Raw genomic sequence first — 27,289 nt, forward strand, 5'->3', positions numbered from 1 at the left:
TAAATATACTGCTGGATCTTTAATGTTGTGTGCCTGTTTTTCTGCTGGAGGTCCTGGACATCTTGTTCAGATTCATGGCATCATGGATTCTATCAAATACCAACAGATAAAACATCAAAACCTGACCGCTTCTGCTAGAAATCCAATAATGGTCCGTGGTTGGATCTTCCATCAGGACAATGATCCAAAACAAACATCAAAACCAACACAAAAATGTGTCTCTGAGCACAAAATGAAGCTTCTGCCATGACCATCCCAGTCCCCTGACCTGAACCCTAAAGAAAATGAGTGGAGTGAACAGAAGAGAAGAAGCACAACATGGAGCTGGAATCTGAAGGATCTGGAGAGATTCTGCATGAAGGAATGATCTCTGATCTCTGATCAGGTGTTCTCCAAACTCATCAGGCATTATAGAAGAAGACTCAGAGCTGTTATCTTGGCAAAAGGAGGTTGAGAAAAGGATTGAATAAAAGGGTGCCAATAATTGTGGCCAACGTGCTTTGGAGAAAAACATTTCATAATGTGATTTCCCCCCCCACTTTCAATTATTTTCCTTACATGAAAGGTTCGAATTTTGCTAATTTTATGAATTAAAGATCAAAAGGATAAACAATGCAGATTTATTTTCACAGCTGCTTTTGCTCATAATTACTAACGGTGCCAATAATTGTGGAGGGCACTGTATGTATATATATAAAAGCTGAAAAAAGCTGATATGAATACAAGGGAACTGATTCACACAATACTTTATTTGAACTATAAGGACTGAGCTCATAGAGACATAGCTTGACAGAGGCTATTCTGCACCCGTCCTCACATGGGACGCTCTCTGGGACGAGTGACGAACTGCCACCACAGGGGCGGCAGGTCTCCTTCCCTGCGGGCCGGAGGCAGAACCTCAGATTTAGGGCCGTCAGCAGGAGTTTCGGCCTGCAGCTGCTGGACCTGAGGAAGAAATGGGGATCTGATCATTTACTGGAGTACCAAACCAATCCGCCTGAATAAACCACAATCTGTGAATAGTTTCTGAGGAAGATGATCTGTTCCTTTGACCTGTGCTTAATCAGATATGACTGAAATATAAATGTCAATAATCAGATACATTTTTAAGATAAAATTATATAATTTCACATTGAATCTTCAAATTAATGTGGAAACAGAATAAAGATGGTATATTCTAAATATTTGATTAAAATATTCAACTGATATATCAGCATTGGCCGATAAGTGTTTGTTTGGCTGATGTGTCTGAAGAAGGTAGGCCTGGGCGATAAAACGGTATCGATATTTATCGACGGTCCACAGGTCAAAGTTTGAACTAAATTATATTCAATATGCTAATGCAAATATATAACAACTAGTTTAAACTTTGACCTGTGGAGGGCAGTAATAAACTTAGCAGCGTCTACACTGCTGGAAATCTAATAGAGAAGAAGAAGAGAGCTAGTTCAAGATGAGCATTTATGGTTAAAACATACATAATTTTTAATTTTTTTTTAGAAAATGGTCGATGGTTTCTCTAGATGAGACTCTTATTCCTCATCTGGGATCATGTAGAGCTCTTTGAAGCTGCACTGAAACTGACATTTGGACATTCAACCCGTTGAACCCCAGTGAAGTCCACTATATGGAGAAAAATCCTGGAATGTTTTCCTCAAAAACCTTCATTTCTTTTCGACTCTTTTCGAAGAAAGACAGACATGAACATCTTGGATGACATGGAGGCGAGTAAATTATCAGGACATTAATTTGAAAGTGAACTAATCCTTTAAATGGATTAAAATGTAAACAGACATGAAGTTTGGTTGCATGAACAACTCTCAAGCTCGCTCCGCACTGGATCACAAACAGACACGCTGTGAGTGACACAAACAAGTTCAGTTGTGCAGTCGCCACGTGAAATCAGAACACAAACACATGAAAACGAGTGCTGTACCTGCCGGCGACGAGGAGATGGTGAATTAAAAAAGGATGTGGCAGTTTCATGGTTTCAAAGTTCGTCTTGAGAGAGAGCAGTCGTCATGTCGCTGTATTAACAGCTGCACAAACAGTGTCTTTATTTCTGTGCTGCAACTATTCAAATGATCACAGAAGTACTGAGATAAAAGTTTATAGCTCAGATATAAATACTAACGTCTATGTTATCGATAAAAATAGAGCAAATCAGCTTTTGAAAGAAACTTGGCGCTGAAAACGACGCATTTAACGATTACATTGTTTCACCACCAGGTGGCGAAAAGTGAGTGTTAAAAAATGTATTTGATGTTCAATCAACATTCATCAGATTCTTTCAAATACACTGATTCGTCCAGCAATGAAACGAGAGAATCTGAGTGGATCACTGAATCATACATCCAAAAAATAATAATAATAATAATTCAAATATATTTAAAATAGACCTCAAGTAAATTACACTATTTGGTTGAATTCAAACTTTTTTTTTCCACTAAATTTTTTTCAATAATTATTAATACTGATCAATATGTAAGATTATATAGTGTTAATTGTTTTAGCTGTAATCGCCCAGCGCTAGAAGAACGCCAGCGCTCCCATTCGTCTTCATTAGTTTACGGTCTCTGTTTGACCGTTTTGGCTAATACAACACTAGATAGAGCTGTTAAAGTAAACTCTATACCATAAAGTAATATAGCATGTGTTTCTATATTGTTAGTAACAAACACTACTTTCTCATTTACCGTCAGCATTCAGCAAATACACATTTTAACAAATAGTATTACATTCAAATTTGTATTCAAACTAACAATTTCTGTATTTGTTACAAAAAAGTTTCCATCTTAAGGAAGTCTTTGATTAATGAATGAATGAATCAATCAATCTCTATCTCTCTCTCCCTCCCTCCATTTATATATTTATATATTTTTATATTTATATATATATATATATATATATATATATATATATATATATATATATATATATATATATATATATATATATATTTATATTTATATATATATATATATATATATATATATATATATTTTTATATATATATATATATATATATATTTTTATATATATATATATATATATATTTTTATATATATATATATATATATATATATATATATATATATATATATATATATATATATATATATATATATATATATATATATATATATATATATATATATATATATATATATATATATATATATATATATATATATATATATATATATATATATATATATATATATATATATATATATATATATATATATATATATATATATATATATATATATATATATATATATATATAATAGATAGATTTCATTGCATTCATCCATACCCATGTAGTTGATCTGTCATTACATTAAGTTGATTGATGTCAAATACACTGAGAAACGTTTTCATTCAGTTCTTTATGTACTGCTCAGTGTCTGTTTGTACAAGAATAAAGTTCAACATAAACCTACACTATATAAATACCAAATTGAAGTTTATATTTTTTATCAGTTTTATTTGGATAAACAGGACAATATATCATGACTGCATGAAAAGAGCTTTAACGGTTATAAAAATACAGCTTTGTGAGCATTAGAGGAACTGAAGGAGTGAGAAACACAAAACACACGTGATCCTTGTCACGCAGTGGATTATTATATCAGTTTTGATCATTCTCATTTTAATGAAATGATAAACAAGAATAGATATTTAAGTCTGTGAACGTATGAACAAAACTAAAAGTTATTTTTAGCACCTGCTATCCAATAATCACAATAATCTTATTTCTGTTTACATCGGGCAGCAAATACACAGAACCAATATTTAGTTAATGTTTTAATCCTACTTATTTCATTTCATTTTCATATGACAAGAAAACATAGTATGTTCAGCACTAAAAATGGTGAAATAAACTGACAGTCTAATGTTTTCACATGAAGAACACACACATGAATCATAAATACATGCGATTAACTATTGACCTCGTTTAATCTTGTTTTGTGTGTCAAAGTGCAAGGATAATTTAGTTTGTTTTACTTTGAACTGTATAATAAAAATAAGTTATAATAATGTAAAAAGGTTGTATATTACAATATCCTTACATGTGTTCTGTTTAGTGCATTTACTAAAAATAATCATTCACAAATGTCTGTGAAAACTGTCAGATTCTTGCAATTCTTGAAACCCCCACCAGATGGAGCCTTTTATTAAAAAACAATATCTGATTAAGGAAAAATGCTTATCAGAAAAAAATTAGGCAACATAGATTATTGATCTCTACATGCAGACCAATAACAACGCAAGTAAACCGTGTTTTACAATTATTATGCAAAATCCACTTTTACAAGGTGCTTGGATATAAATGTGTGCTGACGGTGTGAGAACACAACCATCTTACAATGATAAAAATCCACACACTCATTCTTTAATCCGCACTAATCAGTCTCACAGACGAGCCGTTCTGATTCTCTGAATGTGTCGTCACATAACTGCTCATGCCCCGCCCACGGCCGCTGACTGACAGGCCTATTTTCCGCCCTCAGCGAGTTGTAGACCGTCCACCATTTTCTCTGCGCTCCAGTGACTATATAGTTAAACACTTTCTGTGTTTGTGGATATATGAGTGTCATCTTCTCCCAGCATCTGAGCCACTGAGGACACCGTGGATTCCTTTTATTTTTTAATGTAAAGCGGTTTTGTGTTTTTGTCTGCGCAAATAATTTCACTCCTGACTGCTTTATGAACGAGAAGCAATACAAGGCAGGCTTTGCTAAAAAGTTTCTTCTCAAGGATTGTAGAGTTGTACCAACTCTTGGCTCAAACATGTAACGTAACGTCATCATACAGGCTAGAGCTGGACTCCACAACGGCTGCAAGGTTTGTGAAATGAAATGGTTTCTTATAAAGTATTCAAAGATGTGTTTAAATTATACAAACGTGTATTTGCTGTATGCTAACGGTAAATGAGAAAGTAATGTTTTCATTCTTATTACTAAAAATATAAAAAGCAAACGCTACAATACTTTTTCTTATATCGTTCCATCTCAGGGAGGCTTCTGTGTCCAGCCCTGATCAAACACTCCTGATCAGCTGAACTCTGCGGGACAAACCCTGACCCGGTCTGATGTGTGAAAGGCCACAGGAAGTACCTCTCTATCCCAGCTCTGGGCCCGCAGCTTCTTCCACTGTTCCCTCTTAGCAAAGTAGTCGGGGTACATGGCTTTCTCCGAGGGATGCCAATGATCCAGACACCATTCAGGGACCTGCAGAGGCAGAAATGGAAGCGTACAGGAAGTTAATGACAGCAAGTATGAATCCTCTGGTCTTTTTAGGGCCCGAGCACTGAAACTGTTCTTTGAGGACATTCACCAGCCGACGGGCACCAGATTTGGTCAACATTATGCCACAATGCTGAAAATGCCAAAAACAGTGTTGCCATAGCAATGGGTTTGTGCTGAAAAAGGGAAACAGGAAGCGTCTCGTATCTCCTGTGTGTTGAGCGATTTAGATGGAACTGGAGCTGTATGTTTGTGACTGACATGTGAGTGAACACCGGCAGCAGGAGGTGCGTCGCACGTGTGACCGAATGACATCCACATTATGTCATGACATTAAATCGCAAACGTGTGATATATCAAACGGGGTTGCCGTGGCAATGGAATGTTTGGATCATGTGATGTGGATCAAGGTCATCAGTGACATCATCTGCAGCAGGAGGACTTTAATATTCCTCTTATATTTATGCATTTACGCCGAGAACAGAATCTGTCTAATGTGACCCGTCCACACGGATCCGGCGTTTTCGAGCGGTGAAACCGCTATTTTTTGAAACCAGGTCCCAGAGTGTATAAATTTGAAAACGCCGTCTTTGCACTATCGTGTGGATGGGGCAATCCGTATATTTTCTGTTTATTTATATTTTCGGTGATGTCATCACCCCACGTGTCGACCCTATTCAGACGCACTAACACCACAAAACAACAGCAGCAGCAGCAATAGACTCTACATGCTTGTGTTCGTGCTGCAGAAGATACTGAGCCAAAATAAAGCGCTATTTCAACAACGCTGTACTGTTCGCTCAAACCGCCGCCAGCGGGAGGGTCAAAGTAAATGACTAGTTGTGGCAACCAATCGGAATCCTCTCAAGCGAAGACCTCTACATTGCGACTGGTTGCCGCCGAACCGCGTCATAGCTCAGTACCATAAAGTTACCTTGATCTCAACTCTCCTCGACGCTCTCGCCGTCCTAGACGCGCCGCACCGCTCTCAAATGACTTCCTGTCACTTTGACGCTCTCGCCGCTGGCGGTGTGAACACACAGTAAGCTCTGCTATTGGCCCCTACGTCACTGTGACGTCACCGCTCTAGCTGGAGGCAAAACATAAGGAAGAACTCATAGCAGCCGCGCTAAAAGTTTGAGGTTTTGACTTTGAAATGTCGTCTTGTTGTGTTTTTGGCTGCCAGAATAGAAGGAACAGCACTTTTGGTTCAGAACTAAAGTTTTACCAGATCCCGGCAGACTTTTCTTCACAGAAATCAAAGATATTTGTGGTTGAAAGCAATACGGCGTACAGACTGGACGGAGACGATCATAAATAATGCTCGTGTTTGCAGTGCACACTTCATATCAGGTAAAATAATCTATGCATATGTAATGGTGTGTTGGTTTTATCTAGTACAAATCAGCAAGTTTCTGTTTTATAGGTGAAAAGTCGCCAACTTTCAGCGCACTAGCTAGCTTAAATGTTAAACAAACATACAGCGATAGATGTGTGTGCCATCCTTTGAATGGTCTCTTCAAATAATCCACATTGCTAGCCATAATCATAGTTAGCCCAGCGATAAGTTACATTAGACAATAAACCTTGACAGAATTCCCCGAACCACCCGAAAGTAATTCATATGTTGTCTAGGAAATATCCAAAACTTAATGTAATTTACAAAAATAGCTAGCTAGCTCCCCATGCTAGCTTACGCTCGTCAACATTGCGTCCAGCGCCTCTAAGCCCCGCCCACCAGGAAACGTTGCAATGTTTACAAACTTTTAAGGGGTCTATAGTTTGTATTCAGCGCACATGCTCCAAGTCTCCTTCGCTGCTCTAAGTGCATTTCTGTGACAGAATTACAGCGCCACATAATGGTCTGGCATGTACACTACATCATTTTGAGCCGTTTGACTGGTTTCATGTGGATGCAGATATTTCTTGATACGGCGCCGTGTGAACGGGATTTTTTTAGAACGAGGAAAAAAAAAAAGATTGGATTGGGGTAAGCTCCGGCTTCGTGTGGACGGGGCCTGAATGAAGTGTTGAACCCATGAAGAGGAAACGACTGAAGCTTTGAGAACATTGGTCTCCATCTGTGTTTCATCATCAAACAGAAAGAATGACGACACGTAAGGAACATGATATGAAGATGCTGTCGGCAGCGCTGCCACACAGCTAGACCTGTAACGACGAGACTTTTCCAAGCAATACTGCACAATCCAGCCAGGGGTTCACATCATAACTCGAGGTTAATGTGCTTCAGCCATTACATATTAACCTGGTAAAGTGTGAATGACATCATATCCGGGTGATAAGTCAGTAAATTCGAGTAAAATCACAGGATTGGCTTATCCCGCGTGAATGCGCCACACGAAATTCAGATGTGGGGGGGTAATTTCTCAGTCACATGAGGTCCCCAGATAACACCAATCCCGTGTGAACAGGGCTAAAGACAGTTCAGACAAAGAGAAAAATAACTAATATTAAATCATGTAAATCTATTCTAGCAGATGCCATCAACAAAATCATAACCATGTGAATGAGCCTCTTAGGGGCCCTTTAACAAGATTTCTCTGCTTCACTCTTTGTCTTTCAGATCCTCCTAAAAGCAATTATTGGCGTACGTACACTTTCAAAACATTTCTCTCACACTGGTAATTACACCAACACATATTCCTGTGCAGAAACACTACACACATCTGACCGATTCACCTACTTTGTAGCACTCGTATCTCTCATAGGACGTTCCTCCAGGTGAGTCTGGGAACAGGTAGGGCTGCGGGTGCTGATTGGCCCAGAACTCCTCCTCTCCCGCCTTCAGCATCATGGTGGCCTTCACCATGTCCTTCTCATGCTTGTTCTCATCGAAGCGCGCTCGCAGCAAACACGCATAGAAGCGATATTTATCCCTGAAAGAGAAGAGAAACTTCAGATGAAATATCTCACTTGAATCTCACAACTACTGATGATTCAAAAGACATGAAGAAAACAGTCATGCTCAAGTGATCACAAATACTAGGTTGCATGTCAGTGTTTAACTCGGTATATGATCACAGATTGTGTATCTGGCCATGTTTGAACAACTATTGAGAAGAACATTTAAACATTTAATTTCAGCTGAATCAAACCAGTGAAATGATCCAGTATCACTTTGACAATCCGCAGCGTACAGGTCAAGTCACACACTACACACCTTATAAATAAAGCTTGTTTTGTTTTGTTGCTCTTTGGATGAACGAAGAAGAATCATTCACGAGCGGCATCAGTGCACACTGACTCATCAGCGCCGCCACAGGACACCCCGCGCACTGCACCCGCTTCAGCGAGACACCCGGTTAAAGCAGGCTTTAAAAGAGGACAACCCGGTTAAAGCAGGCTTTAAAAAAAGGCCAACCCGGGTTCAGCACCGTGAGGAATCTCCATTTGATGTCCATCTCAAGAAAACATGAAGGCTGAACGACGAAATAAGCAAACGAGCGCCTGTTCTGAACACGAGAAACTGAACTGGATTAAATAGTATATCTGATCAAAGCGATCGCCATCAAATAAACGCATCTCAGTATTTCACTTTCTTTTAATGGCAGTTACTATAGATGCAGATCTGCAGTTCGTGTGTCAGTAGTTCATATATTTACCCGAGCACAGGAGTTTCAGGGTGACTGAGTTCGTCTGTCGTGTTTGTGTTCAGATCGGCCTGTAAACTCTGATATAAACACATTCAGCTGCAGCTACAGAGCTGATAGAGCGAACCTCACCTGAAAATACACCAGGACTCGATGTGTCTCAGGGATTTCTTGTAGAGTCGCAGGACCTTCTGCTGGTGGGTCAGATAAGCGGCCGCCATCTTCCTCTGAGCCGCTCGAGCCTCGCGCGCTCGAATCAACCTTACAAAAGATCCGAATCTTTTGTTTCGATTCAGCGCTTCGAGTGACTGGATCTTTGCTTTAACCCGTTATATTGTCAATTTAAAACGTTTATCTCTGGTTTCACAGACAAGGTTAAGCTAGTCCTAGACTAAAATGCATGTTTGAGTTGTTTTAACTGAAAGTAACTTGTACTGAAACATCTTAAAATATGTCAGTCATTGTTTTGTCTCAAGATGCACACCAGTCATGTTTTTATAAAAGCTACTTAAATATTCTAATTGAACTAAGGCATAATCCTGGTTTAGTCTAAGCCCTGTCTGTGAAACAGTTTTATTTATGTATGTTATTTATGTTAAATGTGTGTACTCCAAATGGATGGCAATTTTATATGCAATTCTGATATATACATTTTACATTTAGGCAAAAGTATTTTTCAGTGTAACTGACAGCGAGCCAGTTTAATAAACTTAATAAATGATGAGCATAATTTAAAACTGTGTTGTTTCAAACTTGATACACAAAATAAGTGCTAAAAATGAATAAAAGGCTGCATATTATAGAGATAACTTATCTTTAGTGGAATTTACTGGTAATGTAGGAGACATTACACACATTTGGACCTATGATTTGGACCCTGTCCCTGTTCTCTGCTTCAGCAGCAGGTGTCATTCATGTCTCTGACCAGCAGATGTCATCAGCGTGCTGAGTTTCGAAACACTGAATCATTTTCAAATGCAATCGGTTCAACTGCTTCGAAGTTTCGAAAAGCCTCGCTTCCTCCACTAAAGTCACCTTCATAGGGACAGAGGCTGTGTTCGAAATGACACACTACCTTACTGCAGTATACACTACTGTTTTAAGAATAGTGTGTGAAATAGCATAGACTACGCATCAAATAATGTTTCAGTGCTGTACAAACATTGAACATTAATTCAGCAGCTGTCCAGCTTTTACCTGAATAAATGTGCAACCTGTGTGAACCCTGAGTGAAAATGTCCTTCCGCCTGTCTTCACCAACGGCCTTGATTTAACCCATAAAAAATATTTTTGTTGGTGTAAATCCATGAATTGGTGAAATTAAATCATGTTTTTCTCTTAAAATCAGTCGATTAGATTTTATTTTGCTTGATAGAAAATATACACTGAAAAAATGTTAACATAAAAATTATCTTAAAGGATTAGTTCACTTCTGAATTAAATGTTCCTGATAATTCACTCTCCTCCATATCATCCAAGATGTTCATGTCTTTCTTTCTTCAGTGGCAAAAAAATTAAAGTTTTTGAGGAAAACATTCCAGGATTTTTCTCCATATAGTGGACTTCACTGGGGTTCAACGGGTTGAAGGTCCAAATGTCAGTTTCAGTGCAGCTTCAAAGAGCTCTACATGATCCCAGTCGAGGAATAAGAGTCTAATTCTTTATATGAGTCTTTTCTAAATATATATATATATATATATATATATATATATATATATATATATATATATATATATATATATATATATATATATATATATATATATATATATATATATATATATATATATATATATATATATATAAACTTTTTACAGTTTTTTTTTAAATCGCTTTGGTGCAGTTTTCAAAACTCTTAGTACTAATATCACAACAGATCATCAAAAGTGATTTTTTTTTCAAACATTTCAGCATATTTTCAATTGTGTTAGTTCAATACACAAAATCACAAAGTATCCTTTTCACTACATAAAATAAGTGTTTCATCTTTATACAGTTTTTTTTTTTTTTTTTTTTTTTTGTTTGGTACTACAGTTACTGGTCATATAATTAGAATATTGTGAAAAAGTTCATTTTTTTTATTGTAAATTATTTGAAAAAATGAAACTTTCATATATACTAGATTCCCTACATGTGAAGTAAAACATTTCAAAAGTTTTTAATGTTAGAGCGTACAGCTAATGAAAGTCCTAAATCCAGTATCTTAAAATATTAGAATATTTACATTTGAGTTTCATTAAATGACCATCCCTACAGTATAAATTCCGGGTTTCTCTTGTTCTTTGAAACCACACTAATGGGGAAGACTGCTGACTTGACAATGGTCCAGGAGACAATCATTGACACCCTCCACAAAGAGAGTAAGTCACAGATGGTCATTACTGAATGGGGTGGCTGTTTACAGAGTGATGTATCAAAGCATATTGAAGGCAAAGTTGACTAGTAGGAAGAAATTGGGTAGGCAAAGGTGCACAAGCAACAGGGATGACCACAAGCTTGAGAATACTGTCAAGTAAAGCCAATTCAAACACTTGGGAGAGCTTCACAATGAGACAAATGAAGCCGGAGTCAGCGCATCAAGAGCCACCACACTCGGACATCTTCAGGAAAAGGACTACCAAGCCACCTCTGAAACAGAAACAACGTAAGAAGCATCTTACCTGGGCTAAGGAGAAAAAGAACTGGACAGTGAACAGTGGTCGAAAGTCCTCTTTTCAGATAAAAGTAAATTTTGTATTTCATGTTGAAATCATGGTCCCAGAGTCTGAAGGAAGACTTGAGATGCACAGAATCCAAGCTGCTTGAGGTCTAGTGGGAGGTTTCTGAAGTTAGTAATGATTTGGGGGCCGTGACGTCTGCTGGTGTTGGTCCATTGTGTTTTATCAAGTGCAAAGTCAATGCAGCCATCTTCCAGGAGATTTTGGAGCACTTTATGCTTCCATCAGCTGATAAGCTTTATGGAGATGCTGATTTCCTTTTCCAGCAGGACTTTAGCACCTGCCCACAGTGCAAAAACCACTTCCAAGTGGTTTGCTGACCATGATATTACCGTGTTTTATTGGCCAGCCAACATGCCTGACCCCTGAATCTATGGGATATTTTCAAGAGAAAGATGAGAAACAGTCAATCCAACAATATACAGATGATCTGAAGGCTCAACAGTGCCTCAGCAGTGCCACAGGCTGATCACTTCCATGCCACACTTCACTGATGCTGTAATCTGTGCTAGAGCAAGTCATTTGCTGTATTATGTGCTGCTGACCAAGTATTGAGTGCACAAATGAACATGCTAAAGCAAGAACTTGAACTTTTCTGTTTTGAAAATCCATTTTTTGATTGATCTTAGGAAATATTCTAATATTTTGAGATGCTGGATTTTGGACTTTCATGAGCTGTACGCTCTAATCATCAAAATTAAAAAAAAACAAAAAAAAAACTTTTGAAATGTTTTCATGTAGGGAATCTAGAATATATGAAAGTTTCCTTTTTAAAAATAATTTACAAAAAAAAAAAAAAAGAACTTTTTCATGATATTCTAATTATATGACCAGCACCTGTATTTTCACAAGTAAGGTGTGTATTTTCAAAACTCCAGACTGATCACACTTGTAACACAGCTAGTCATTCTTTCAAAGCCTGATCTCATGCTTTCATAGTTTCATATTTTCATTCCACATAATCACCGTTTCAAACACAAGATCATTGTGAAATGTAATGAGAACATTTGGTTTAATCACTGAAACACAACAGTATGATCTTCTTTCAGTTTAGTACTTTATCAATCAGTTCATTCAGTAGCAAACAATACATTGTCATTCATTTCACACAAATGAAGCTTTATTTGCATAGTGAAAAGGATACTTTGTGATGATTTTGTGTAGTGTACTAACACACTTGAAAAATATGCTGAAATGTTTGAAAAAAGTGCACTTTTGATGATCTGTTGGGATGTTAGTACTAAGAGTTTTGAAAATTTACCAGTTGCTTGTGAAAACTGCACCAAAGCAATAATAATAATAATAATAAAAACTGTATATGTTTCATTAACTGCCTTTCATGAAACTATCACTATCAAACTTTTCATTTGCATCTCTTCTCATTTAGTTTAATACATTTGTCTATCATTTAATCGAATTGAACTTAATGGTTAATCAATAAATCATTTGGTACACCTATAGATTTCTATAGATATTGATGGTTTCTACAGAACATATTTGCAATTTCTGATATGGATAACCAAATGAATTCCTTTTACATTATAAGCAATTTATCTTAGATGATAACCACAATTTTTAAAGTGTGTGTGTGTGTGTGTTTCTGGTAAACACTGTGTGATGAACCAAATTTCCCAAAAAAGGATGGTAATACCAGTTATTTTAGACCTTGTTTGTTCTTATTCTTTTTTTCTTTTCTTTTTTTTTTTTTTTTTTTTTTTTTTTTTTGTCCCCATGAGGAAAACAGCTTATAAATCATCCGAAATTATATTTTTATAAAATGTAAAAATGCAGAAAGTTTTCTGTGATGGGTAGGGTTAGTGTAGGGGATAGAATATACCATTTATACAGTATAAAAATCATTAATATAAGGGTAACTCACCCTTATCAATTTCAGCTACAGTATAGATTCAGAGATCATTTACTGTATCACAGCAAACTCTGTTCTGCACTAAACCTCATGACTGTGTCAAACTTCACACCTTTTGATAACACACTGAATAAATACTATTACAAACATTATGGATTTCATGTCAGTTATGTAATTTAGGTAATGTAAGTGGATTTTCTAATTGTGTCATCTGTAACTGTGGTTATTTCAGCATCAGGGGTGATGTGAAACATGTCTCTTGCATTGTTTGCTACTGAATGAACTGATTGTTAAAGTACTAAACTGAAAGAAGATCATACTGTTGTGTTTCAGTGATTAAACCAAATTTCCTCATTACATTTCTCAATGATGGTAGAGGTTTATGTGCTTTTACTTCATTGTCTTCTTCAGCCGTTTTTATTCCTTGTTATTCTGGTTCCATGTTTTCAAAATTTGGTACACTTGACAGTATTCTCTTTTTGCAGACGTCTCTAAAACGAAAGCAGCCACTTCTTTACTAGATCCCATACCGACAGGTTAGTTTCAGTCATGTTTTGCTTCTCTGTGTCCTGTTGTTCTGAGCATTATAAATGACTCTCTGTGTCCTGGAGGTGTCCCAACAACTTTTAAAATGGCTGCGATTGCCTAATCTAAAAAGACAAATATTGACTATGAGAATCTTGTTAATTTCGGTGGCATATCTAATCTCTCTTTTCTTGCTAAACTTTTGGAGCGAGTTGTTGCTACTCAGTTAATTTCTCATTTAACTGAGATCAATCTCTTTGAGCCTGATCCGGCTTTGGTAAATTCCAGTACAGAAGCGGCTCTGGTTAGGGTTACCAATGACCTGTTAATTTCTTCAGATTCAGGCTGTCTTTTGACACTGTTGATCATTTAGTTTTAATTCGTCTTGAAACTGTTTTTGGTGTCTCTGATACGGTTCTAAATCGGTCGTACCATGGGTGGATTTAGATCTGAGGTTAATGTTGTTCAGTCTGGATTGAACCCTCTGCTTCTTAATATTTATGTTTTTCCTCTTGGCTTTTGAGATCACTTGGTCTAAAATTTAATTTTTATGCAGATGACACTCAGATCTATATTCATTTTAAACCTAATGAAACTGTGCCTGTTGATTTTCTTTCTGAATGTATCTCTAAGAATGGATGACAGAAAATGTTCTTTGTCTTAACAGTGAAAAGACTGAGATCACCCCACCGACTACGCAAAGCTGGGTCAGTCAAGCTAACTCTTGATGGTTCAAATGTGGAGTTTCAAACTAAACTGAGGAATCTAGGGGTAATTTTTGATGCCAATTTAACATTTGAGCTTCATATCCAAAATACTGTTAAAACTTCTTTCTTCCATCTCAGATATATTGCCAGATTGCGTCCAATGCTGTCGTTTACTGTTGCTGAGAGACTGATCGACACTTTTGTGTTTTCCCGTATTGATTACTGTAATGCCTTGTTGGCTGGGCTGTCAAAAGCTACCTTAAACAAACTGCAGGTTGTGCAAAATTCGGCTGCTAGAATCCTTACAAGATCTAAGATAAGAGATCAAATTACTCCGTTCTGGAGTCTTTGCATTGGCTCCCCATTAGGTTTAGGGTTGATTTTAAAATTTTGATGCTTACCTACAAGGTCTTACATGTGTTCAATATTTGAAGCTTTTAATTCCCTATACTCCAACCCATGACCTTTGTTCTTCTGAAACTGGTCTTTTAACTGTTCCCTTAACTCGTTTAAGATTGATGGCGACCGGGCGTTTTCTTCACTAGCTCCAAAACTTTGGAATTCTTTACCGATTGAGATAAGGCAAGATAAATCTCTTGGCATTTTTAAATCTCAGCTTAAAACTAATTTTTTAGGGTAGCTTTTAAATGATTAATTGAAAATTTTCATTGCTTATTTTATAGTCTATTTTGTTGCTTTAATTATAATCTTTATATTATGTGGTGTATCTTTGTTTTTGTAAAGCGCTTTGAGATGTACATTTAAAGGCACTATAGAAAATAAAGGTTATTATTATTATTATTATAATGCTATTTCATGCATTCTGACTTATTTACACTGTTAAAGAGTTGCATTCTCATGCTAAACATAACAACGGATACGTTTCAGAAAGTTTTTTTTTTTTTTTGAGTATGGCCCTGTTTCACGTCATAAAGGCTGGAATGGGCTTGTATGGGCACTTAAAGCGTGCACACACACACACACACACACACACACACACACACACACACACAGAAGCTGAGAGAGTTTTCAACAATGTCACTAAAGAAGTATTTGGTTGTGAGGGAAAGATGACTCTTTCAGCTTCCCAAAGGACCCAGCGTTAAGGGAACAGAGAGTTTTTCCGGGGCAGCGACGAAATTGTGCATGTATTTTTGTTTGTTCCCAGTTCGGTGCTGGATTTGCAGATCGTGGGCAGTGAGTAAAGCTGCATCAGATGTCTGTGTTTTGTTGGCAATCGGCGCACAAGTGCATATAATGTAAACATCTTCAGGAGCCCGGCTTTTTTCGGAAAGACTTGGTACAACATATCTATCTTTTATAAATATGATAAACCTAATGACTTTTCAGGGATATGAAGGATGCAATACTACTCTATATGTACTCAAGATTAACATGAGATTGGTGGAAAGTGTGTGTGATCCCTTTAATGTTGACCGTGTAGCATGTTATGATCATTGGAGTTAATGTTACTATATGCTGTAAAGTTTTAAACACTAATACAACCTGTGTATTACTGTAGCCTTAATACAATAGAGTATAAAATAATGAAACATTAATTTAACATTGATGATGAACAAGTGACTACCCTGCTACCCTGTATGACATATTACACTACAAGTCAGCAAGCCTATGTGTTTATTTCTTACTATTGACATTTAATTTGCAGTACTTATAATAGGAGCTTTTGGCGCTGGCTCAGGAGAAGAGAAAAAGGGCTGGCTGCAGGGGGCAGTAGAGAGACGTCCAGCCACTGCTGCAGCACCTCGAGATGATCCTGAAGGAGCGAAGCATCAGTGAAGAGCGTCTCCCGGCTCATGACACTGGATCACCCACCTGTCCTTCCACCCAATCTGACACTATGCTTTAGGACAACAGGGCTTATATTGCACTTGATACATGCTTTCACATAGATTTTATATGATACTCTACAATAATAAGAATGAAAGGTGTCATATAAAATCTACAAGCATACACTGAATCCGTGTTAGCCAATATAAGCATTATATTTATTGGAAAGAGTTGAATGAATAATCAGGTCAGGAGCAATAAGAGCAAACGTGTTTCAGCTCTTCTAACAGAATACCAAGTTAAAGTTAGCCAACATATTACATTATTCATAGTTTACCGAAATGTTAACACACTAACGGATTGATAGACATTATATTTTGATAGACATTTCAGCTGAATAAAATGTTTATGTCATGTTTAAGAACTGCAGATATCCTGGGAATAATAACAATATACCCATAATCCCGAACAGCAAAGAGAGTCGCTGGAAGAAGCAGGATAAAGTCATTCAGTCTCAAAACAAGGTGCCCTCTCATAGATTTCTTTTATACGAGTATCTCTGTAATCTTAAACTTACACACAGCTCTCTGGGTGCAAAATAAAACTTTGTGTTAACTCAAAAATAAAGCATTAAATTGAAGGGGGGAATTTTCGAAAAGTGGGAGGACAGAACCACAGGAGCAAAAGAAAAGGGAGAGAAAAGATAAACTAAACTAAACTGGAGCTCAAAAGAACAAGAGGCTACAGAGAGAGAAACCATAACTCTGACTGAGATAAGGGCAGGGAAAATAAGACGAGACTAAGACTAAAACTATGAATATAACAAGATCTAGAGAAGCACTGTCCTCAGACGAGAGCCGAGGTAAAGAGCTAAAGCTTGATCTGACGGAGGGAATAATGAGATAATGAGGTAACAAGAGGGACGGGGTAACATGTGACAGCTGAGCACTAAACCAGCACGCGGCGACCACGTGCTCCATTCATCATCTCACACCGAGACTCAGGATTTCACCTCGAGACCACCACATCACTACACTGATTTCCCTGATTAATGGGATTGGATGTAAAACTTCCTGCTTTGAATAACTTATTCCAGTTTGATTTATTTTGTTATCAAAAAATGAGGGATTGTGTCAAAAATGTTACCTAAATGAATACGAATGTGATAGATTATGATTGCAAAAAGATTACGGCCAGATGTATGGCCATAGCAGTCATGAGACGCTAATGGTTGAATACAGATGGCCGAAATTCAATGTTCGTTGCCAACATCAGTTTGATGTAGTGCTGACAGCTGATATTGATATTATGTTGCTTTTAAATCATGGTATTAAGTAACTAATATTAAACATCTTATAAATGTCAAAATAGTTTGTCAGGATCCCGTCACTTTATGCATCTTTAAAGTCGTCATGAAAGAAAAGTGACACTAGTGTTTTCTTCCCTATTGCGCCGTATAGCGAGTGAAACGCTTCGGGAACAAGAACAAATGTAGGGCGGGGCCTGATTGTGTCCGTGGGGAAATGATTGGATGGTTGTGGTGGATCTCATGTGAGTGACAGGTTGCTGAAGGGAAATATAGACTCGTTTGAGATCAGCAAAATCTGCTCCGAATCGATCAGCGGTGGAAACTTTATATAAGCATTCTTGCCAAATCAGATTTGTTGACTATAATTAAACGTAAAAGAACATAAATTTGTTTATTAAAAAAAAAAAAAAGAAAACAGCTATTTAAACAGCAGATGTAATCGAAAACCAAACCTAATTTTGACATGGGTTTCATTATTATTTGATTCTCTGTAAGAACTCATTCCTTTCAAATGAGGATTGCAAATGTATATGAGAAGAGTTTCGTCTTTCCTCACAGGTGCTGTAGTGGAAGTGGAATGAGAGAAAACCGGCCTTAAATCAGCATTCGGGAATGATTTTTCTGCTGTTGACTCGCTGCAGGACCTGTGTGACTGCTTAACTCGCAGTGACGTGCAGCCATGCTTTTATCATGACAATCAAACTACAGAAAATACATTCTCAGATACAGTACACAAGCAGGAGCATTAACTTTCAGGTTCATAGCCAGACATGTGGGTGGTTTCAAGTACATGCTCTTATTAATTCACACGAAGCCTTGCTAAACTGGCAGGGTGAGTTTTGGTCCATGCAGGTTCTCACAACACACTTTCATTGATGTCTGGGTCCAAAGATATTCAATGAAGACTTGCTTTAGTAACCAAAAGGTTGAAGACAAGTAAAAACTGTTGGTTTAGCACTTTTCAAAGCTTTACAGAAAGACATATTGTTGTTAGGCCTATGTTATGTTATGTTATGTTATGTTATGTTATGTTATGTTATGTTATGTTATGTTATGTTATGTTATGTTATGTTATGTTATGTTATGTCCACAATGCCTTACAGTTTTACCATATAGAGCAGTTTTTGTTTTAGGGCTGGATGATATGATATATGATGATGATATGGGTGATTTAGATCTATAACTTTATTGTATTTATAGTGTTGTCTGTCTTATATCAGTGCTGCAATGATCAGGACAATTAACCGTTTTAAATATTCATAGATTTTGTTCTATTAAGAGATTTATACGCTGGTCAGTTTCGAGAGCAAGCCATTCTCAAAAAGTGCTAATGAAAATATGATCGTTGTGACGTGAAAAGTTTCATAAGTCTGAAGCTCGGACAAATTCACAAAAATTCAACATACAACAGTAATGAAGGTATTTAAAAACGGTCAGTTTTGTTCTAAATAACAGTAAACAATTCTCTAAACCATCAGTTGTCTAAGTGAAAAATAGAGAGCCTGATGTGAGCTTAACACTTTCCAATGTCATTAGCAGTCATTTAAGAGACGATGTAGACAAATAAAGGCTATGACTTTAATTTCAAACAGTAACGTCTCTGATTTCAGGCAGATTTGCTATATTGTGATGTTGTTCGTTACTGTGGTTAAATATTACTTATATCATGAGTATTTGGTCATATCGTCCACCAGTGTAAAACTACAGTCAACACATAATGCTTTAATCGCCCAGTGAGCAAACCACAGACGTCAGTGGCAAGGAATGAAATAAGACCTGAGGAGAACCAGTTCAAACAATGTCAACTTAAACATTAACAACAAGTGCCTTTGAGGCTCGTCTCTGAAATACTGGGGCCTCATTATAAAATGATGCATAGAAACCATCCTACATTTGGTCTTACGGTCATTTCTCAAATGTGTGAAAGGACCAGTCAGTGTCCAAATCCTTTACTTGAGAACGGCGAGGAGGAATTACTTAGATTTGGGAATGAGAACTGAGTAAAAAAAGAAAAACATTACCACTGATGTCATTCATTCAGTATAAAAGGTTTTCAGTTCTGACTAATACAGCATAACTATGAGTTGTGTATTTTTATTTTATTTTGGGTACAATCAACAGGCTTGTGACGGATTATCAGAATTTTAAAACTGATATGTAAAATGACAGATAGAGGATAATTTTGGGCTGATATGATTCTATGGTTACTCTATATTCTGAAGCTCATGTATAGAGCAGCAGGACAAACACAGCAACACAATAATCTGCAGCTCACGAGCGCTTAGATTATTAGATTATTATTAGATATTAGATTATTAGGTTGGTTGGCTGGATCAATAGATAAACTCACCATTCCACAAAGTGTTCTTTTTAGCAGAAGATGATCACTAAAAGGGATTATTAAAATGTTCTCCAACTAAGAAAAAATGGTTCTTTTATGAAGTGATCACTGAAAGAGTCTTTGGGGAACTGAATTTGTGGTTCTTCTCTGGCATATAAAACCCTCTTTTGGATCCTTCATTTTTACAGTTTTTACAATTGATAAAACACTTTTCTAGAAACCTTCACCTATTTTCTCACAACATTAAACACAAAACCCCTGACTCTTCTGGCAAAATCAAACGATCAGCTCAAAACCATTTCACCCGTACTCAAAATCAAGCAATGCTTTCAGATCATACACTACAGATCATTTAGACACTACATCAAAAAATGGGGAACAGCATCCAGATCATGATGTTACAGGAAAATAAAAAAAAGTATATTTTAACACTGTACTACGGAAGCCCTGAACCGCATGGTGAAAAAAAAAACTTGGTGGGGAGGGAAAAAAAACAAAAACATCTCGTTATTTCGACATTAAGTTGTTATTTCAAGATAAGTCATTATTTTGACACAAGTCGTTATTATGACATAATATCTCGTTATTTCAAGATATTAAGTCGTTATTTCGACATAAGCCGTTATTACAACATATATCGTTATTTCAAGATATTAAGTCGTTATTTCGAGATATAAGCCGTTATTACAATAATAAAAGACGTGCACTATTTAACGTCTTCAGTGGCTCAACAGTAACGTGTCGGTTCACATTTCCAGCTTTTACTGCGATCGCTGCAGTTTCGAATCCGCCTTTTGCCGAGTTCACATCACATATCAGAAAGGCATTTATTTTCAATGAAAATGAAAATAATTTTCTAAAAGTTGAAATAACCTGTCTAACGAGTGTTTAATAACATTAAAAGTATTTATTGGGTCAGGTTAGCAGCAGCATGTTACTCTTTCGATACTATTAGCCACTAGAGGGCAGAATAAGACTAAATATGTTGTTATAGCTATTTTCTCATCACATACATTTTCAATAAAATAAAAATAATGTTCAAAAAGTGGAAATAAAATGTGAACAAGTGTTTAATAATATTAAAAGTGTTTAGCCTATTGGGTATAGGGTTGGTGGAAGGTGGAGGGGTTTTATTCTCCCAATAAGGCAGCATCCATTTAATAATTTTAATATAATCATTTACACTCTGATATTATTGCATCCTGATAATGTACAAAAATACTGAGGTGCATATAGTATCTGCTAGGGGTGTGACGAGATCTCGCGAGACTAATATGTGACGAGATTTCTCGTGGAGGCGAAAAGTAGTCTCGCAATGTTGTTGCCATGACAGAGTGTTAGGAGGATGATTAGGAAAGATGCCACCGATTCGTTTACATTACGCCTCCACTGTCGTTTTGTTTTTTAATAATAATAAAAAAAAAACATTTAATTCAGTTGGATAACGGTCGCCGCCGCTCCATATTTACAGAGTACTCGCGATCGCTGAAAGTGAAAGTAAACGCGAGCGCGCATTCAAACACGATCTCAATACCCCGCATTTTGAAAGCGGCTCTCTGATGAATGCAAATATCTCTCAATATGAAAGCTATTTTAGGCTGGGCAGTGTAGTTGTAACCGTCTCTTAGCTCTGTATCAAAGAAAAAATTGGTCTTATTTGCACTTTGGTTGCACTTATTGTAAAGTGTTAGGCTACCATAAAAATGAATAAGAGTTTTCTCTTAATCTTATTAAGCACAAACAGTAAGGTTTCATTTGTTAACATTAGTTAATGCACTGTGAACTATCATGAACTTACAATGAATGACTATTTTTATCAACCAACATAAACAAAGATTAATAAATACTGTAGCAAATATATTGCTCATTGTTAGTTGATGTTGGTTAATACATTAATCTTAATAAATGAGACCTTACTGTAAAGTGTTACCATTTTTATTTATACTGTTTTTATTTCTTTGATCAGTTTGTGGAAAGTACAATGTACAGCATCTAATTACTGTTTACTCTTCTTGCAAAGGACTGATACTTTTACATGGTATAAATAGGATGTATCACTATTTTCACCTAGTATAAATAGCATATTGTGAAAATGCTGCTGTCACTTAGTATAAATAGGATGTATTGGTATTTTCACTTAAATAGCATACAGTAGGGGTGTCAAACTCGTTTTAGTTTGAGGGCCGGATTGGAAAAAATGTGCGGGCCGAATTACCTTTTTCTTATAATAACCTTAGTGTGCTGATAGTTGCATTAATATTAACCATATAAACAACAAATTAATCTGCAAGAAAACGGTATTTGTTTTTACAGCGAAAAGATTATTAGATTTTTTAAATGTGAGGAAATGTGAAAATATCTTCTGTTGCTTCCGAAGGGCAGTACTAAATGAAAAAATCTGATATTTAAAACAAAATAAGAAAAAAATCATATCTTCATCCTTGTTGTGAATGGGAGACTCAGGCTGGAGATCCAAGTGCAGCGTTTTATTAAAGTAGAGTGGTCGTACAGGCAGGGTCAAAACAGGAACAAACAGGAACAGTGAGGAACAGGCAGAGTCGTAGTCAAGGGACAGGCAATGATCAGGACAGGCAGCAATGGGTCAAAAACAGGGAACAGGCATTAACGGCAACAAGGAACAGGCAGACAGGGAATACAGAAAAACGCTCGGAATTGCAACAACAGTTAAACAATACTTCGCGGTGAGGTGGTGTGTGTGAAAGTCCTTTATAGTCCTGGTAATGATGTGCAGCTGGGTGTGGTGATCAGTGTGGAGTGCTAGGCTGTATGTGGCAGCAGGTGATTGGTGGAGTGAGTGCATGTGATAGGCAAGGGAGGATTATGGGAAATGGAGTCCGGAGTGAGCAGGAACGTGACAGGAACAGATGGTGATCGTTACGTAACGCCCCCCTCCCGGAAGGCGCGTCCTCGCGCCGTGAAAGGAACAGCTAGGTGCATTGGGGGCCTGCATGCCGACAAGAACAGGGTCCCCAATGCAGGTCCATGCACTCGGGCAGCCACGGAGGGTCAGGAGCCACGGGCGGCCACGGCGGGTCATGTGGCTCGGGCGGCCACAGCAGGTCCGGTGGCTCGGGCAGCCATGGCGAGTCAGGTGGCTTGGGCAGCCCCTGCGGAACATAGTCCATAGTTGACCCCAGCGAGTCAGAGTCCATTAGTGGCCATAATAAATTGCAGTCCAGAGGTGGCCATAACAGTTCAAAAGCCCATGCCACCAGTGGTCGGGCAAGGACCCCACCCACGAGCTCCCCACCCTCAGGTATACTGCCCCCCCCCAAAAGTTCTTGGGGTTTTCCGCGGGGTCCGTCGCAGGTTCCTGGGCAAGGAGTTCAAGTGGAGCCGGCAGGGCCAGGCGTGTGGGTGAAGCTGGCAGGGCAAGACACCTGAGTGGCGCTGGCAGCGCAAGGCGTTTGAGTGGCGCCGGCAGGGCTGGAAGCTTGGATGGTGCTGGCAGAGCGAGGAGCTCAGTAGATGCCGGCATGGCGAGGAGTTCAGGTGGCGCCGGCAGGGCAAGGAGCACAGGTGGCGCCGGCAGGGCAAGGAGCACAGGTGGCGCCGGCAGGGCAAGGCGCTTGGGCGGAGCAGGAGAGACCACTGGAATGGTCTCCAGGCCCACAGCGGCCTCCTGAAGGGCGTCTGTGTCTTGAGGAGAGGAGGACGCCTTCTTCCTCCTCCTCCTCCTCCTCTTCTGAGGGTGAGGCGATGGTTCACTGGTTGGAGCGGATTCTGGAGCGGACTCAGTGGCTGGAACGCCCCCTGCATCCTTACGCATCGAGGGTGCGGCCATCTTGCCCGTGGGCACTGGCAAAGCTGCCATATTGTCCATCGCATCCAGGGCGCTTGAGTCCACGGCAACCGGCGAACTTGAGAGCGTCGCCACCGGTGAACTTGAGAGCGTCGCAACCGGCGAACTTGAGAGTGCGTGCGAAGCGTCCGGCTGGCTTGAGAGCGAAGCGGCCGGCGGAGACTTGGGGATGCCAGCTGCTCGGACTGAAATCAACGGTGGATCGGTCACACTGGAACGCAACCCTCTCCGCTCCCGGACTGATCTAGAGACGTGACGTGACTCTGGACGATCAGCGGCGACGTGACTTTGCTCTGGGCGATCAGCGAAGGCGTGATGAGGCGTTGTAGCATCCGCCATTTTGGGTGCGCAGTCTGTAGCGGCCGCCATTATGTGGTTCAGCGTGGCGTCGCGTTCCTCCACGACCCCCACAGTAAAAGTTGAACCAACTGTGAGCAGGGCAATGTCCAGGAATTCCATAAACGATCCTCGGGGACCATTGGTAAGTAAATAATCCTTTAATGGTTCATTTAATCCATAAATAAAAAATTCTATGAGGGCATAGTCTGGCAGATCAGATAAATGAGCAAACTCCAGAAACTTTTGAATATGTGCCTCGAGGGTACTGCTACCTTGCTGCAGGTTGACGAGACACCATGCTGGGTCCATGCTGAGACTAGAAACGCTTGTGGAAGCTGCTGGATCGTAGATGGCGAAGTCTTCTGTTGTGAATGGGAGACTCAAGTGCAGCGTTTTATTAAAGTAGAGTGGTCGTACAGGCAGGGTCAAAACAGGAACAAACAGGAACAGTGAGGAACAGGCAGAGTCGTAGTCAAGGGACAGGCAATGATCAGGACAGGCAGCAATGGGTCAAAAACAGGGAACAGGCATTAACGGCAACAAGGAACAGGCAGACAGGGAATACAGAAAAACGCTCGGAATTGCAACAACAGTTAAACAAGACTTCGCGGTGAGGTGGTGTGTGTGAAAGTCCTTTATAGTCCTGGTAATGATGTGCAGCTGGGTGTGGTGATCAGTGTGGAGTGCTAGGCTGTATGTTGCAGCAGGTGATTGGTGGAGTGAGTGCATGTGATAGGCAAGGGAGGATTATGGGAAATGGAGTCCGGAGTGAGCAGGAACGTGACAGGAACAGATGGTGATCGTTACAATCCTGTTCAAAAGTTTTCACCCCCCGACTCTCAATGCATCATGTTTCCTTCTGGAGCATCAGTGAATGTTTGAACCTTTTTTAATAGTTGAGTTTGAGTCCCTCAGTCGTCCTCAGTGTGAAAACACGGATCTCAAAATCATTCAGTCACTGCTGGAAAGGGTTCAAATATGCAAAAATGCTTGAAAACTGATGAATCTGCAGGATCTGGAGGATTTTTCAGGACAAACAAGAGACTCATGAACAACCATCACAAAACACACAAACAGTCGTGGATCATCAGGTGACCACACACAGTATCGAGAATCAATTGTTTGTAAACTTTTAAATGGGGTCATTTTTATAAAGTCAGCATTTTTTTTTTTTAATCTTGTGGGTTGTATGTAAAAATCTAAACATCTTTTATGTAAAATATCTTACTCAGGACCAGTGGCGGCTGGTGCAAAAATCTTTTGGTGGGGCGCAATTTTTTTTTTATATATATATAAATGCAGGAATGAATAGGCTAATTGTTAAATAATCATTTAACAAGTAATATAATCATGTATCATTATTGATTATCTAAAAAGTGGAAAATTCAATATTTAAAGCATGCCATAGGGCTGGGATCTAAAAATATATATCTGTATTTATTTATTTATTTATTTATTTATTTTTAAATTCACATTCTGCCCAAGATTGTCTTATAAACAATGTTCATATTGAAGGCTATAAAAACCAAACAAGAATGTAAATGTGTAGTATATGATATATTATGTGCAAAAAAGGGGGTCAAATCACATTAAGCCTAGGCTATATTCTAATATTCTAACTTTACAATCTAAATACAAAATGTTTTTTAAAGCAGAAGTTAAATACACTAAACTAAAAATGAAAATAAATAAAAACAATAGAATAGACTAATTATTATTATGTTGATTACCCTATTAACAGTCACTTTACACAGTTAACTGCTATAGTACAAATACACTGTTGTATTTTAGAAATTGTACATATGGCATAATTATGTTCGCCAACAAAAACAAATTTTCAACAACAAATATTTTTAGCAAAATGTATTTGACTCAGATTGAACTCCGTCTGTTTGGCGCGCATGCGCGCGGCGGCGCTCGTTCACGGAAGTTTGAGCTTGCTGAAGCTCGTCCACGCCTGACTGCAAAATGGAAATATTTTCTCGACTTTCTAACATTTGCAGATGGAGAATATACCTGTGAAATGTAAACATGCACTGAGGAAATTATTGGATGTCACTTCATCTTAAAAAAATATTATTAATAGCGGTATGTTTGTTTCCACCAATCATTACACAAGTTAAGGTTACGTATGATGACGAAAGCACGTTAGTGCGAGCCCTCCCGGAACCCATAGAGAATGCATTGCAGTGCCTGCAGTTCGAAAAAAAAGTTCTTTGAATGGAAGTCTATGGGAGCACTCGGGGCAAATCTCCGCCAGACTGAAATCGCCCAAAAAGAGGCGGTACTCCACAGAGCGTGACTCGACGCTGATTGGACTATATCCAGAGGCAGAACACACAGAGCCTAGCAGTGACAAGCGTAACTCTGTGGTTGAATGTGATTGAAAAATCCGTCCCTTTCTCACTTTGGTGGTGCGTTGCCCTATTGCCCTAATGAAGAAACCGCCCCTGCTCAGGACAGTACTAAATAAAAAAAATAACATGCATTTTGTATTATCTCTCTTATTTTGTTAACATTTTTCACATTTTCACAGATTCTGCAAGGGGTATGTGAACTTTTGAGCTCAACTGTATATTGTATACTGCATGTACTGCAAGTATAGTAAAAATACATTAGTCATAGTGCAAAAGTCAAAAAGGTCAAAGAAAACTCTAAATGAAATGAAAGCATGTTAAAAAAAAGTCATGAAAGTCAGTTGGGTCCAGCTTGAGGACTTCATCACATCACAGGGAATGATGGGAAAACCCCGATCCAGCCCTGAAACATTCTCCTCCCCTCGCTCTTCCTCCTCTCCCGCTCAGACTGTTCCCGTCATCATTCAGTGCTCCTGTGTCACCTGTGCTCTCTGACTGCATTATTTCAGTTGGTTAGATCACACCATTAGAAACACTTTAGAGTCGTGGTGTGTAAACCGTGCTGTAGTTGTGTTTAACTCATGACACTCATGTTTACTGTTTTACAACACAAGTTGCAAAACACGCGACGTGTGCTTTAGTGAGCAAGA

General features: G+C 38.3%; 1 protein-coding gene across 1 annotated transcript; it reads right to left on the bottom strand.

Annotated features, from left to right (window-relative positions):
• Window positions 1-734: 734 nt before the first annotated feature.
• ndufb9 (NADH:ubiquinone oxidoreductase subunit B9) lies at window positions 735-9,130 on the bottom strand. The gene is made up of 4 exons (XM_067391416.1): window positions 8,996-9,130; window positions 7,957-8,149; window positions 5,124-5,237; window positions 735-945 (listed from the first exon to the last, which is right to left on the bottom strand). Exons 1-4 carry the CDS (start codon window positions 9,082-9,084, stop codon window positions 814-816), a joined length of 528 nt encoding a protein of 175 aa, XP_067247517.1. The 5' UTR covers window positions 9,085-9,130; the 3' UTR covers window positions 735-813.
• Window positions 9,131-27,289: the final 18,159 nt, after the last annotated feature.

The sequence above is a fragment of the Chanodichthys erythropterus genome, chromosome 2, assembly GCF_024489055.1.
Source record: "Chanodichthys erythropterus isolate Z2021 chromosome 2, ASM2448905v1, whole genome shotgun sequence".
NCBI lineage: Eukaryota > Metazoa > Chordata > Actinopteri > Cypriniformes > Xenocyprididae > Chanodichthys > Chanodichthys erythropterus.

Bases quoted from the DNA above. Each gene is read 5' to 3' on its own strand.
- ndufb9 (XM_067391416.1), bottom strand. From the start codon at position 9,084: ATGGCGGCCGCTTATCTGACCCACCAGCAGAAGGTCCTGCGACTCTAC. The intron at 8,150-8,995 runs GTGAGGTTCGCT...CTTCTCTTTCAG, and splicing joins GAGTCCTGGTGTATTTTCAG to GGATAAATATCGCTTCTATG. The intron at 946-5,123 runs GTACTTCCTGTG...TTTCTTCCTCAG, and splicing joins CCCAGAGCTGGGATAGAGAG to GTCCAGCAGCTGCAGGCCGA.